Source organism: Colossoma macropomum, unplaced genomic scaffold (genome assembly GCF_904425465.1).
Source record: "Colossoma macropomum unplaced genomic scaffold, Colossoma_macropomum, whole genome shotgun sequence".
Taxonomy (NCBI): Eukaryota; Metazoa; Chordata; class Actinopteri; order Characiformes; family Serrasalmidae; genus Colossoma; species Colossoma macropomum.
Window position 1 is genome coordinate 31,687,587 of NW_023494785.1, and position 15,208 is coordinate 31,702,794.

The 15,208-nt window shown below is 38.5% G+C and overlaps 2 protein-coding genes across 2 annotated transcripts in view; one reads left to right on the plus strand and one right to left on the minus strand.

The window, feature by feature from the left end:
• Positions 1-8,197, plus strand: part of adcy2a (adenylate cyclase 2a) — a 142,908-nt gene extending 134,711 nt beyond the window's left edge. Inside the window, exons 20-25 of the mRNA XM_036590619.1 lie at positions 246-404; positions 1,609-1,755; positions 3,092-3,193; positions 3,692-3,806; positions 7,580-7,704; positions 7,791-8,197. Coding sequence (XP_036446512.1) covers positions 246-404; positions 1,609-1,755; positions 3,092-3,193; positions 3,692-3,806; positions 7,580-7,704; positions 7,791-7,943 — 801 coding nt within the window. The 3' untranslated portion in view covers positions 7,944-8,197. The remainder of the gene's footprint in view (positions 1-245; positions 405-1,608; positions 1,756-3,091; positions 3,194-3,691; positions 3,807-7,579; positions 7,705-7,790) is intronic.
• A 948-nt stretch (positions 8,198-9,145) lies between these two features.
• dnah5 (dynein, axonemal, heavy chain 5) overlaps positions 9,146-15,208 on the minus strand; it is a 158,998-nt gene continuing 152,935 nt past the window's right edge. The window contains exons 79-80 of the mRNA XM_036590645.1: positions 11,760-11,991; positions 9,146-9,549 (exon numbers count right to left, since the gene is read on the minus strand). Coding sequence (XP_036446538.1) covers positions 9,398-9,549; positions 11,760-11,991 — 384 coding nt within the window. The 3' untranslated portion in view covers positions 9,146-9,397. The remainder of the gene's footprint in view (positions 9,550-11,759; positions 11,992-15,208) is intronic.

Here is a 15,208-nt window from a genome sequence, read left to right on the forward strand (position 1 = left end):
AGGTTTGAATCTGAAGGTTTGTCTTACATGCAGCAGATTTTTGTTTTCATCATGTACCGTGTAGTTCCTCTCCAGTAGTAAAACCAGACTTGTCTATAGTTGCATGCTGTGGTCAGATATTTCATCAGAATGCTAGGTGCTTGCAAAACTGTGCAGCTTCTCTCTGTGGATTTGCTGTGTTGTTTTGTCAGTGAAAGGAGCACGGTGACCTCCAGTCTCTTCACCTCTGTGTCCTCTTGTAACAGAATGAATATTACTGTAGGTTGGACTTCCTGTGGAAGAACAAGTTCAAGAAGGAGTGTGAGGAGATTGAGACTATGGAGAACCTGAATCGTGTTTTACTGGAAAACGTTCTGCCAGCCCATGTAGCAGAGCACTTCCTGGCCCGAAACTGGAAGAACGAGGTGAGAAGTATTGGAATTGTTTGCCGTAGCTCCTCACTATAAAGTAAACTTCTTAATATTCTAAACTGTTAAAACTGTTCTATACTACACAGACAGGTAAAGTGCTACTACTTCATCTCAGATCATCCGTATCAGAAAATCTTTAGATCACTCCACTCTATGTGGTTCAACCATAGATGTACATATTAGACAGTGCACTGCTAAAGCCACTGCTCTGGTGGTGCACACTCCCTGGAAGGAAGTTCCTTGCATGGATTTACATTGATTGATGATTTTTAGAAATCTGTGTGATGGAAGAATGGAAGGTATTTTCTACAGAGAACAGAATCAGGTTTTCTAAATAAATTAATCTAAATAAATGGCTTGTTTCTGAAAATTACACGTGTCTTACAGTCTGTGTCAATAATATGCTGTGTGTATAAATTGTTAATGGTCATTAATTATTTACCTTAATTACTTAACTGAACTTTATCAAAATAGTAGTCTTATCTAAATAAGCTAATGTAGCTAGTTAATGTTGTCAGAGAAGACTGGCTAGCTAACTTAGCTAATGATTCTAAGAGTAATAAGAGAAAATACATGAACATGCTAGTGTCGTTTACACTTTTAAAGCAATGAAAATGAGTATGAAGTGCCAGAGTGGGTAATCGGGAGGATCCAGAGATTTCCTGCTGGGCTCATTTTTGTAGGTAACAGACAACAAAATGTGCTCACAAAAACTGTCTGTATTTGTAGCTGTTTATGGGGGGGGTACGCTAGATGCCCCTCTTCAGGTGGTACAGCCCCAGTTTGTCCCCTAATAACTCTTGTAGAGTGGGTATATAGGGAGATTAGCCTATCAAGGTAGCATGCTAGCATATGAATCTGCCACTGGTTGACCCAACAAGCAGTATTTTAGAGTACATTCATTTTTATATTTCTGAACGATGTTATTTTCATGACTTACTATGCATAAAATGACTGTCTAGGTATCAGCCCAGTGAAGTTCTTTTCAGCACTTATTTCAGTATGTTGAACAGCATAAAGACAGCACGGACACCAAGCATTAGACAGATGAGATTGACTGGAAAAAAATATAAATTATTGGAACGTTGCTCGGGAGAATAAGTCAGTTCTGCCTGACTGTGATGGCTTATCAATGGTGATGAGTGTGTAATCTCTTCAGGCCCTAGATCTCTCTCTCTCTCTCTGCTGTGTCTGACAGGATCTATATCACCAGTCATACGACCTGGTCTGTGTGATGTTTGCGTCTATCCCAGACTTCAAAGAGTTCTACACAGAGTCAGATGTAAACAAGGAAGGCCTCGAGTGCCTCAGGCTGCTGAACGAAATCATCGCCGATTTTGATGAGGTGACTTTAGTTCAGTTTTTGTGTTTGTATGATTCTCAATTTCAACAGTATTCCACCACAGAGGCTGAAAATCTGTATGGAGGGCAGGATCTGCCAATATGAAAATTTGACTGAATGAAAAAAAAAAAATTAAATGAGGTCTGTATTATTTCTTTCGATTTTATTTCATTTTGGTTTATATTAATTTCTGTATTTCCTGATTAATTGATTTCTGTTTATATTAATAATATGATTCATTAATAATCTAGTCTTGTGTTTTTTAATTTCTGTATTTAGTTTCATTTATTGTTCTGTGTTATTTTTGCATGTACTCTATTTCTGATATTATTATTTCTATATGTATTTATTTATATATTTTTCCCCATATGATAGTAAGGGGACAGGTTTTTCACATTCAGGCATAGCAATCAAGACCAAAGAGGTATTGATGGGAAGTCTGATTTATTTTACCAAACTGATTATTTTGAACTGCCACTTACAAACACAGGTGCAGACCTAGTACAAATAATATGACAGCGTAAATCAAAAGCAGCATAGATGGAGAGGAAACACAGTTGTTCTGTTTAACAGTGAGGTCTAAAATACTTTGTTACATCCTTTCACTGTGTAGTCATCAATGTTGATATCTGTCCAAGCAGAATTTGGAAATCTGTGTAATTGGTCTGTATTCTCTGTAACTGGGTTGTTTGCTCAGGCTAACAGGTTCCTCCAACAATATTGAATAATGAGAGAGTTACTGTAACACTGCAGCATAGAAAGTATGTTACTTGAAGAGCTGACATAAAATGTGAATATACACCACTGTTGGCTTAGTGCATAACCTAACATTATAATATCCAGAGTGTAAATGTATAGGTGGTAATCTGATAAATAAAGGCTACTTAAAGTTAAAAAATTCATGCAGTGACTAAACATCTCAGAGTTTAGTAAGGCCTCCACACAGAGGAGTAAACTGTCTGCACTTCTTGTACATTTATTAATTTATTTGTAATTTATTTATCATTTGATTTATTTCATAGTGGCAGATATGGTCTTCCACAATTCTGTGTTTGCAACTATGCATTTACAGTGTGATTGTTATTATACATTATTACCTTTATACAGAAGTGTTAACATCTTTAACTGATGTTTTTTTCACTTATTTGTTGGTATTTCAAGAAATAGCTTTTTATTTTGTTACAAGCAACAACTGACCCTAGTTACAAGAATATTGCTGCAAGAGAATAGAAAATGTAGCTTGTTAGCAGAAATATCAGAGCAGAGATGCTAATTTGTACAAATTTGTTGTGTTTGTGTATTTGGGGCGGTTGGGGACTCATTGCTGTTTCTTATGTAGTTGCTTTCCAAGCCCAAGTTCAGTGGAGTTGAAAAAATCAAGACCATTGGAAGCACTTATATGGCAGCCACTGGACTAAATGCCACACCAGAACATGCCCAGGTAACACACTGACAAAAATGACCAACAGAATGTAACAGAACAGTCTGGACTATCAAAATCAGCAGCTTTTAGCTAAAGAATAATTAAGATGGAGCTAGAAATACTTCAACCAAAACACATTTGGATTGCTTGGATGCTAAGACAGAAAAAAGGCTGGGTGGGACCCATCAGATTATGTTAAAGATCATGCGAACCTCTTCTGTTAGCTTTCAGTTTGTGATAGCCACATTTATGGAGTACTCCAATAAAGAGATATATATCATCACAACAAACTACTAATGCGTTTCAGAGCTATTGCCTTCCCCACCGTCTGAGACCATGCAGTCAGGGAAGATATGTCAGTCGGGAGAGAGAGAATTACTTTTCCATTCTTGACGACTGCTGAGCCCAAACCCATTCCTATAAATTATACACCTGAAAGAAAGTTTGAGGGCTTAGTTTAATGGCTTTTGAAGGGTTTTGGTGTATTTATAATTCATTTGCTTTTTGAAATTTCAGGAGCACGATAGGCAGTACATGCACATCGGTACCATGGTGGAGTTTGCCTTCGCACTGGTGGGGAAGCTCGATGTCATCAATAAGCATTCCTTCAACGATTTCAAGCTAAGAGTTGGTACGTAGCTAAACAAAGCTGTAGGAATTAATCATAGGATGAAATCTACAGGTCAGCTGTGAGCTTGATAAAGATAATTGAAGTGATTTTACCAATTCTGATATTTATCACAGCATCATTGGATAAAAACCTTAACGTTACTGATGTAGCAATTGAAGCAAACACATTATTATTCAATTTCAAGATGTCTTCTTGCATTTTCCACAGTCAAACTAGGCTATTCTTAACAAGAGCCTCAAATGAAATCGAGTAGCAATGAGAATGCTCTTCTCCATCAGACTTTCCCATTCCGCTTTCGCTGTGCCTTCAAGCATGATTGCGTCGCCTGAAGTATTTGAGTGGATTTGGCCTGCGTTCAGATCACTGGAGCTCAAGCCATCTGACTGTCATGTCTCAACAGTGCCATGCTTCTTTCTGTCCCTGTCAAGCTCAAGCTGCTCCTGGTAGCTGTGGGTTTCTCTGTCTCCTACGCCCTTACCCTCATTTCTCAGCATATGGAAAACACAGTCTGACGCTGCACTGAATTTATGCCGCAGTAGCATTTGAAATGTGCTTTGAAAAGCGTTTTAAGTCTCGTCTAATTAAGGCCACTACATGCCATCCAGAAATGGAGAAATTAATATAGACGTGTTTAATTCACCACTTGCTCACACAGGAGGTTATGTGTAATTTTAGTTTGTTCAGTAAAATAATTTGTCATGTAAAATTGTTGGGCAGAATTCATTTCCATTCAGTTAAAGTCAGTGTAATCAAAGCGAGCCATGGGTGGTTTAAAGACTGTATATCTTCAGCACTGGACACTACAAATGTCACTGCACAGGTGAAATGCCTAAGTGGTTTTGCAAAAACATGGTCAGATTTGCCGGTGTCCTATCATAGAGGGTTGTTATTGATTGCTTCATGAATCTGGTCAGCTTTTGGTCAGCTAAATGTTACTCTGTTGGGTAAATTGGTAAATGCATTTAAACCAAACTTAGGAAGTGGTTTGTAGTTTGTCACAGTAATCACTGTTAATTTTTTAAGAATGGCAGTTTTATTAATATCTTCATTGATCATCATCTCCAAAATGGTAACTTTACAGGAGAAGGGGAAAAACCTTCTTTACTATTTCAATCAATTTTGGAGCATTTCTGTTGCTCCATTCATCATTTTCACACAATGTAAAAGGCAGCTTCTGAGAAATTCTTAGGAGTCCTCCTCAGTGTTCAGTAAAACGTAAGCAGTCATCCATCAGTTCTTGTTTCCCTGGCTTATAAATATGTGGTGCCACAAAGGCCAAGTTCCCTTAGTCATTCATCAACATTGGGAATATTATACAATACACAAATGAAATGAGAAAAGTGCTTGAAGTTAGCTAGACGCTCTGAGAACTTTTGACTGTAAATATGTGACGTGATCAGATGAGACACAAATGGAGCAAGAAACACTCAAGGTGGATTTGGCATTAAAAGAAGGACAGTTAGACAGAAAGAATCTCATCCTTATTGCTAGGTATGGTGGTGGGTCTCTGATGTTTTGGACTGTTTTTCCACCAAAGGCTGTGAGAACCTTTTTAGGATACATGGCATCATAGACTCATCATGGGTCATTAAGGTCATTGGTAGGAGATTTTAAATAAAGATCTGGCTACATTTGCCAAAAAGCTAAAACTGGGGTCATATTTGCATCTTCTAGCAGGACAATGATCCATAAGTTCAAAGTCCAAATCCACACAAAAAATGATTAAATGACCACAGAATCAAGCTTTTGATATGGTCATCCCAGTAGCCTAACCTAAACAACATCAAAAATCTTTGGGGTGAGCTGAAAAGAGAGTCCGAAAGAGAGGACCTGGAGTGAGTCTGTATTGAGGAGGAGTCTCAAATTGCTCGCTTTGTATTATACTAGAGCATTAAAGGAGAAGACTCACTGTTCTTATGTTGGCAAAGGGAGGCTGCACAAAGTAAGCAGGGTGGTTTTGTTAAATACTTTATTTTCTTTGACAGTTTTTTTATTACAGGTCAGATTTCTCTCATATTTTCAGTGTGAGACTGAGCTAATTAGACCAGACATTTTTATGACCTCTTTTCTTCACCAAGGGTATCCATAAATAATTATGGAGCTGACTGTATATTTGTATCTGTAACCAAATACATTGAAATATTTGGTTAGTAATGTAATGTTTTTTTTTCCTTCAGTGACCACGTTTACATGCACACAACTGCTGGTCAAATTACGAAATGGTCATGTACACAGCACATCTCGACTGTCATAGCCTGACTAAGGTCTTAGTCAGCCAGGCTTGTGCCATTAAAACATGTGGTCCAGGCTGGTCAGACTTTCCTAAGATAGATTTGGACATATAAATACTCAGATTGCTCCATTGACTCGTGCATGAATTTTTGCAGCATTTTGTGGCGCTTTATGCAGCACAACACATACTTTAACCGTGAATCCAAAACAAATGTGAGTGACATAAGACAAAAAGGCTTCTGGGAGAAAGAGAAGTCCCTCATGTTAAACACTGTGTCAGAAATAGGCATCATTAGTTATTTACATGGAAGGAAAATAAGGTATAGGGTTATTTTTGAATGGTGAGTAAATGTTCTATGGATAAATGTAGGTGCATGATGAGTGGAGTGTGAAGTCAGACTCTGCTGCCGTGTGTGACGGGACTGCTAATGGAGCAGAGAAGTAAATGATTAAATGATTTACTGTTAAATGAGAAAACAATTGTTAAACCTACTCTATTGGTTAAAAAAATGTCAGTTTAACTTTATACCAGTTTCTAGTTGAAAAGGCAGATTGATCATTCACGTTGTGGAGTTGTACACATGTGGGCACAACAGGCAATTAGTTCTGCCTGACAGGCCTACTTAAAAATAAAGCACCCAGTTAAAAATAAAGAGGATGACGTACCATATTGACATACTATATCAAAAACAATCATCCTCAAGCGATGAGACAGACAGTTGTTGAATAGTAATGAGTGGTAAATATAACTTTATAACTTTAGAATATAAAACTTTTCAGTAGCCAGTCATTGTATATTCATCAACTTTTTAGTTGTTAGTCATATAATCATGAACATATAGTTGCCAGCCTCTCAGTTTAAACAAAACCGTCATCTTGGGGTTTTGGGCTGTTTACTTCATATACACACTTATTAGAGCAGGATATCAGTCAAAAGAATCAGCCAAAATTTGCATCCCAAAATTTGACTAGTCTTTTTATAGTCTTGCTCTGGTCCTGTTTTAACTAAGGACTAAGGCTAATTTTTTAAATCAGCACTTGTACGTGGTAGATGCTCCACAACGAGTTTCCTTACTGCAGAGACAGTACTGATCTCCTGCTGTCTGAACTGTGCTGACTCACATCACTATATCTCCTCTCCTGTTAATACACACTGTGCAATATATCATAACCTCTACTGTAATGACACTCTGCACACTTTACACGGTAAACACTGCTGTTACTCCTAGTTCTGTTTATACTCATTGTGTTGAAAACTACCTCATACCACTTAGTGCAATACCTGCTCTCATGTAAATACAACAAATGTCTTATATGCTATGTAAATATACAATATACTTTATTCCTTCTCTCCCATAGTTTACTCTGATTTTTGCCTATTTTTCTATTTCTGCCTGTTTTTTTCTATTTTTATTTCTGCCTAATATATCTAAGTTCTAGATCTAGATACTTGGTAAAAATAACATTTTTATTGAATACAATTTCAGGAACGTCACTACAGCAGTCCAGTATTGAGCGTAAACATTTCTATCCCTGTGCAGGTATTAACCATGGGCCTGTGATTGCTGGAGTTATCGGAGCCCAGAAGCCTCAGTATGACATCTGGGGCAACACAGTGAATGTAGCCAGCCGGATGGACAGCACTGGGGTGCTCGGGAAAATACAAGTATGCTTGATTTATCGTTTTAAAATGAGTTTTGAACATCCACGCAAGTTTGTCTGATCATCCTTCTTTTTCCTTTGTGTATACAGGTTACAGAGGAGACAAGTCGAATCTTGCTGGCGCTGGGCTACACGTGCTCATGTCGAGGAATCATCAACGTCAAAGGGAAAGGAGAACTGAAAACCTATTTTGTTCACACAGAGATGACCAGATCGCTTTCTCAAGGGAATGTAATGCCATGAGCCAGGAAGCCCCAGACAGTTGTTAGTGAAAATCTAGGAACACCAGAGACATTTGTAAATAATCTCGCCTTGTCCTTAGATGCACGAGATCTTGGATGTATTTAAAGTGATACCATTTCTGCAGTATCTCATAAGCAGGGTTTGTGCACAGGGTACATAAGTATGGTAGCAATTATTTTGTAAGAAAACCAAATATAACAAAAAAGTGTTTTGATGTTTTAACGCATTGTTTTTCTTTTTTTCGTTTTTTGTAAAAAAAAAAAAAAATCATTAAACTTTGTATGTACTTTCGTCTTCCTGCCGACCTCCTTCTTTGTGTCATTTACTTGCGTGAAGCTGAAACAAGAACTGTGCATGAAAGGTACAGATACAGAATAATTGGTCCTCTCTTAGATAATGTCAACAAGGCAGCGCTTTCAGTTTTCTGCATTATACCACCAAGTGCTGATTGCTTTTAGTTCACTTCACGATATGGCCTCTGCAAAATACCGTCAGCTTCCTCCAGCTGTAATAATACAGTTCACTTCAGATTTATCTGTATTTCATGCTTTACCAAAAGTATCTTTCCAGAAATGCAGGTTCAGGCCAGCAATGATCAAGCCAGGGAAGACAGTCAGGAGAAACAGAGGAACCAAGACTCAAAAGAGAAGAAGAACCCATCTTCCTGGACAGTGGGGTTACGATACAACTAGGACAAGTTTACAATGAAGGAAGGAAGGTTAGGACCGCCACTGGACTGTTAGACTGTAGCAATAAGTAATAATGTAGAGTCCATCTGTACCTTCTGTAACTTGAGCCCATATAAACAAGCCAGTCAAATCCCACAAACTACATTACTGAACCTCCTCTGGTAAAACTAATCCAGCTCAAATAGCACTCGAGTTACTGTAGGAAGAGTTCACCTGTGCACTGCAGTGCTGCTGCCTGGGGCCGGTTACTGGGAGACTTGGCACACCTGAGCTTCATCTGGGCTGCTAATTAGCAGGCTTAGCTGTGCCCTTTCTACTCTATGTACATATCTTTAGCAAGAGCCACAGCAGCTGGTGTTGGGAGGCACTGAGGTGCTTCAGTATGGGAAAGCATATGCCAGGAGAAGGCAAACTAACACAACTTTCAGAGAGGAGGTTTGGTAATGTTTTACTGTTTTTGGCAGAAATTCTGTTGAAGGATTTAGGGTTAAAATACACTGAGCCACACACCTCTTCCTACAAAAGTATTTATTTAATAGAATTTAGTTGTAGAGTTTAGGCTCCTGTACAAAAAGTAGAAACTGCAACAGGTAAGATGTACATGATTTCAGAGTTTAAAAATACTGAACAGATCAAATAGAAATGATTTTAAGCTTTGTGCCACAGCTAGATGGCCAGCAATGGCAGAAAAGACAGTGAACGATACACTTAAACAGGTCTGAATATAAAGTCTGAAAGTAATGTAAGCCAGCAGGACTATGCAGATTACTTTACATCACACAGCAAAGCTACACCTCGCAATATCCAGTACTCAGGAGGATGGCTTGTTCTCAGGTCCACAGCTGCAATGCAGTTCAGGTCCGTCCTCACGGGTTTCTTGTAAATGGGACAGGAGTAGTGGCGAGAGTCCTTGACACCTGAAAAGAACAGCAAGACACTTTTAAGACTACACATTATCAGCTTCATTCTCTTAAATGTTTATTAGTAGAGTGAAGATCATCTTTTTCAGATAAATCCCTCTGAAACCTGGGCACTGCAGGAGACAGCAGGCTTTGCTGTTTGGTCCTAAATCATGGTTAATATTCTAAGTATCCTCAGAAATCCTTCATTACCAGATTGAGTGTTCAAGCCTCTAAACAGTTCATGATTATGAAACCTTTATGCAACCAAAGTCTAAATGAAGATAAAAAATAAAATTTGTCATTAATAAATCTTGAGTTCATCAGCTTCAGTTTGACCGTCTTCAGCTCGTACCTCATAAAACAGGTTCTTATGCATATCATTATTGTTAATTACCCATACATGTCTCTACATAACGGCTTACGCTCACTTTTAAGCTTCTAATTAGCTCTAAATTATTTCCGAGAGCTACTGTCAATCTTCCGCTACATAATCTTCTTCCATTAGTACTCGAGGCACACAGACCAAACGCCATTATTAAAAACCTGTTTGTGACATTTAAATGTTATATTCATGTGTCTGTTTCCTGGAATAGATTTTGAATTAATGCCACCACAGGAGTGGCTTCCAAAGGGTGATGTACATTACTGGACCTGATTTTAGCCTTGGCTTTATGATTTCTTCCAGCCATTGGGAAAGATCTGCAATCCTTCACTAGTACTCAAACTGAAATCATGAACTGGCTTTTCTGGTAACATAAAATGCTACCCAAATGTAGTTCATCAGCCAAGACATGATTGGGGTCTGAAGTTTGCTTGTTCTTATACTGTAAGATAGTTTTCCTCAAAAGTGGATAAAACTGTCACATAGCTAAAAAAAAAAAGTGGTAGTAGCCACCGTGAAGCCTGACTGCAAGTTAAAACTGGTATATATATTTTGGAGACAGAAAAGAGAAAAACAGACATTTCAACTGAGAAGGCTAAAGCAAACTGCTGCATAGCAGAGTGGGTTACACTGCTGCCCTGCGCACTGGGGAGCAGCATTTGTTTCCCTGTTCAGGCAGGAATATAAGCAACATTCTGTATTTGTCTATCATGTTAACCTGTTCTGGATAAGCCTAACATCTCATGTTTTTTTTAAAAAATGTAGATGTACAGAGGAGGGTAAAGATTAGTCACCACCACCACAAACAGCACCCAATGCAGTAAAAATGAAAAATATTGGATACCATCTGTCCTTGTATTCGTTTAGTAAAAAACAGACATTATTTCTGAATAGATTTCTTTACTGTATTAATTCGTATTGCATTAATTAAAGGTTTATTAGTCCAAATGACATTTCTTCTGACTGAAAAAAGTTACTGTTTTGAGCCATTTCATAAAGAATGCATGAACACTGTGATGTATATTGCTTATCGCCAAAAGGATGAAAATTTTATACACCTATACATTTTTAACCAAATTGCTCAGCCCTACAGTGTCAGAAACTGCACAAGTGAGTCTGCTCGAGATTACTCAACATTCGTCCCAGTTTGAGGCAACTGTGTGACGGTTTAGGCCACATCAATGTAAACCTAAAGACACAAACTTCAGACACCACACACTGACTACATTTGGGGTAAGTGGAAGATTTGAGAAAATTTGTTTTTTGCTAAATTATTCAGAACATTTATGCCAGTGCTTTAGGAAGGCACAGGTACCTGCAGGCGTTGGTGGAACACTGCAGCTGTGATGTTTGATGTAATGGGGGCTGCCAGCCTCCCAGCCCACCACCCTCTCTTAAATAATGGAGCCACTCTACATCTTTCCAGCTCAAACCGTGCACTACTCCATCCAGCTCTTAAAACTGAACTGAACGCTATGCTTTGTGAGGGGTACAAGCTTAGGGTCCTGTTAATGGATGTGTGTGTGGGAGGGGGGTGCTGGGTCCTGTTAATGGATTTGTGGATTTTTGGCCTGTAGATGTAAAAGCTGTTAAACTGAGAGGTGCAGTAATTGCTAAAAGTTAAATAAAACAATACGAGAAAAAAAAAGTTCAAATTGTTTCCATGCTCAAGGGCCTCAAAAAAATCTGAACTGTGTTTAATCATTTTGTGGAGCATGAATTTTATGCCTGATTTACAACTTTCTTACTGTCTTGTCCATAAAGCACTTTAGGTTGTATTTTTTTTTTTTCGGGACAAAGCTGAAACACGGCTAAAAAAAGTCCTAGCTTATCTAGCTCTCACCGTTGTTCTCAGCATACATTCTGACCACGGGCATCATCTCAAACAGCACTTTAGGTTTGGAGTCAATGAGCCTGCAGTTACGGCGGTCCCAGCCTGCGCCCTCCAGGTACAAGCCGTACACGTACACGCCTTCCTGTGGTGGCTGAGTGATGTCATCTTTCATCCACTTCGTCACCTCATTGCACAGCACCATCCGGTCCAGGGCCCAACCTTTGTTTGCCCGAGTGATCTCCTGCGCAGATAGAGAGAGAATCAGTGACCGAGAGACACCTCAGTATAGCGTGATGGAAGTCTTTAGAAAAAATTTGTTTAAACATTTTGTATTAGAATATTTGTTAGCCAGTACATTAATTATACACTAATTTTCAATATAATTGTATCATATAAATAATAATTCTCTTATTCTATCAATTAAGACAGTATGAATTGTCTGAAATTAATGCAAACTGGCTGAAATTCACCAAAACTGGAAGATAAATGTTGAGTTTTGTTTTAATAATGATGTTTTTAAAACAAAACTCAACATTTATCTTCCAGTTTGGAATGTTTGGAAACAAATCAGCATGGTGTAATCAACATGTAGGAGGCCATTTTGTTGTAGCAATGGGAAATTATATTTCAAATGAGACCCCTGAGAACCCCTGGTTATGTGTGAAATTCTGGGAGTTTTATTACATCATTTGTGATTTCCATGACCCCGTGATGTTTGTCGAATCTACTGCATCAAACAGAAACGTTTGGAAAAATGTTTAAAAATTCATTATACTTGTAAAACTATAACTACTGTAAGTGTCCGTGATATAATTCCTGACAAAACTATTCAAGAAACATTCGTTTTGAATCCAGGGCAGGTTTTAGAGGAAAGGCCTCTGGTCATAGCTTTGGTTGCAGTGGATTTCTCTGTATTCCAGTGCCAAAATTTGAAAAAGTTATTCGATCGATGTCCAGGCTGCAAGACCAAGCACAAGTAAATGTCCAAAAGGCCTGGTGTGAGAACATATAGCTCAGTGGTAAATGCTATGCTTCCAAAGCCGAACAGTCACTGGTTCAAATCTTGCTCAGACCATGTCTTTTGCATACATTTGTTGTAAGGCTGGGAATCTGAGAGACAAAACTCCACCACAGAACTTATCATGAGATCCTGTGGCTCACTGGTAGATGCTGTGCCTCCATGGTCAGGAGGTTATTGGTTCAAACGCTGATCAGGATCTCAAGATCATGGTTGTGGGTGTGTAAGATGTACACGGTATGGGTGCAAAGGAGGGTGAGGTGCATGCAAGGAGTGAGGAAGGCTGGTGAGCAATACCCAAGACAGGGGGAAGTAAGATAAGCTGGGTCCCCTGTGAGAAGAAAAGAAGGGTTATGGATCATGCAACAAGGTGTTCGACTTAGTTTTTAAATAATCCAGGTTTACATTTAAAAACTATCACCCTCACTTTTTCTTTATCCTGGAAGGAAGACAGCTGCTTTTCTTTCCCACTTCTTTTATTCACCCTCATCACACCACAGCTGAGGATAAGACCACCCCACATTTGAACCAGCAATCACACACACTGAAGGCCAGATTTCTCCCACAAAGCCACCAACTCTCACAATCAACAACCTTTTTTTAGGGGGTTTGTCTTGAAGGAAAAATCTCAGGTGGCCAGTCAGCTGACCATGGCTTCATGTACACACAGTGAGCCTGAGTATAACCATCACTTTGTGAGCCATCACTGGGGACAAGGAGTGGTCAGATGAAAACTGGAATGTTGGCGAGTTAGAGAAACGTGTGCCCAGCAGTTGGTCAGATAGCTTTCAAAAGTTACATTTAGGTTTCCATAACCCATCTCCTTCAGTGGACTCCTGCATTTCATTTTTCTCTCTATTTTATTCTTTCTACCTACTTTCAGAACTCACCTTAAGCACAACGGGCAACACCTGGACATAAAACTAGCAGATGGTGTTGTTAATACTCTTTAAATTAGTGGACATATACCAGAAGTTTGAAACCACATTAAAATCTGTGACTTTCTTTTTCACCTAAACCAAAAAATGAACAAGAAGTTCCAGAATTTCAAAAAGTGAAAAACAAAAGTTAAAAATTCTGTGCTAGCTCTTGGTCACTTAAAATTACAGCAGATTTGTGATATCGACCATGTTAAGGCCTTTGTACGAAAAGGTCCGTTTTTTTGTACAAAAGTTTTCTAGCGAAGCTCATGTTCAGACAACTCGTGGGTGGATTTGATCTACTGCTCAGCTTTTGCACAAACTTAGGGAGTCCATACTAGCTTAAGTGCACAGCCATTAAAGCAAAAAAAGGGGACATAGCAAATACTAAGAAATTCTAAAATTTATGTAAACATTTGAAGATTCCACTGCAAACTATTATGGTGATATCATTTGTAAGCCTCTCAGAATTTTAGGCCCCCCACACCACTGTATATCCTTCACTAAATCAGAGAGAATCTGAGATATTTTCTTTTTAAACAAAGCTTTATATGTGATATTAGTTACATACACTCTCAGACTCTCAAGAACATAAGGCTGATATTAAATACACACACACTCAGGTTTAGCATGGGGTCCTAAAAATCACTCAACATTGTAGACCCTGAGTCTTTGTAATGGATGTCTAATGTTTTATGGAATTTTAGATTGTTGTATTTTATATTAATGTAGTCTGGATGAAGACACTGCTGATATGACCCACATGGTTGAATCAAGCTGCTCAGGTCAAGGCTTTGTAACCTCCACAGAGCTTTTACTCTTTATCTAGACTGTATTTAAATGCCTGTAGAACTGTAATCAACTGATTTAAAATAACCCATTGGATAATAAATTCTTAAATGTTTTATACTCAAGAAACTACTAAAATGGCCTAAGAGCATCTCTACACCTCCACCCTTACAAAGACTTCAAAGATCTATGAGATGCTCTCTCTTACCATCCCAACTCTACCCCCTCCCCCCACTACCACACCAATTATTACAAATAACATGACAAAATCAACACGTTACAAAAAGACTACATGCAATGTACACCAACAGCAACAGAACTACAAAAAGCAACTAGAGGCAGAAATAAATTACAAATCTCTACAGCAATGGTCAACAAACCAGCTCCTGGAGATCCACCGTCCTGCAGAGTCTACTTCCAGTCATAACCTGCTACACCTGCTCCAGGTAATTACCGTCTACAGAAGTTACTGATTGGCTGAATCAGGTGCAGTAGTGTCAGGTGAGGGAGGGGCAGCATGTTAAGTGCAGGAATGTAGATCTGCAGGAAGCGTCAGTGACCACTACTCTGTACTTGGAGTAATTGAATGCTTTTTTCCCTATAATGGTGCTTTTTTGAGCAGAATTAAATCACAGCACTTTTACTTGATATTTTTTAATTTTAAAATATTTAAATATTTAATGCTGAAAGTTATTCAAAGCAAACCAGCACCCTGCTCCAAAACCGCTACA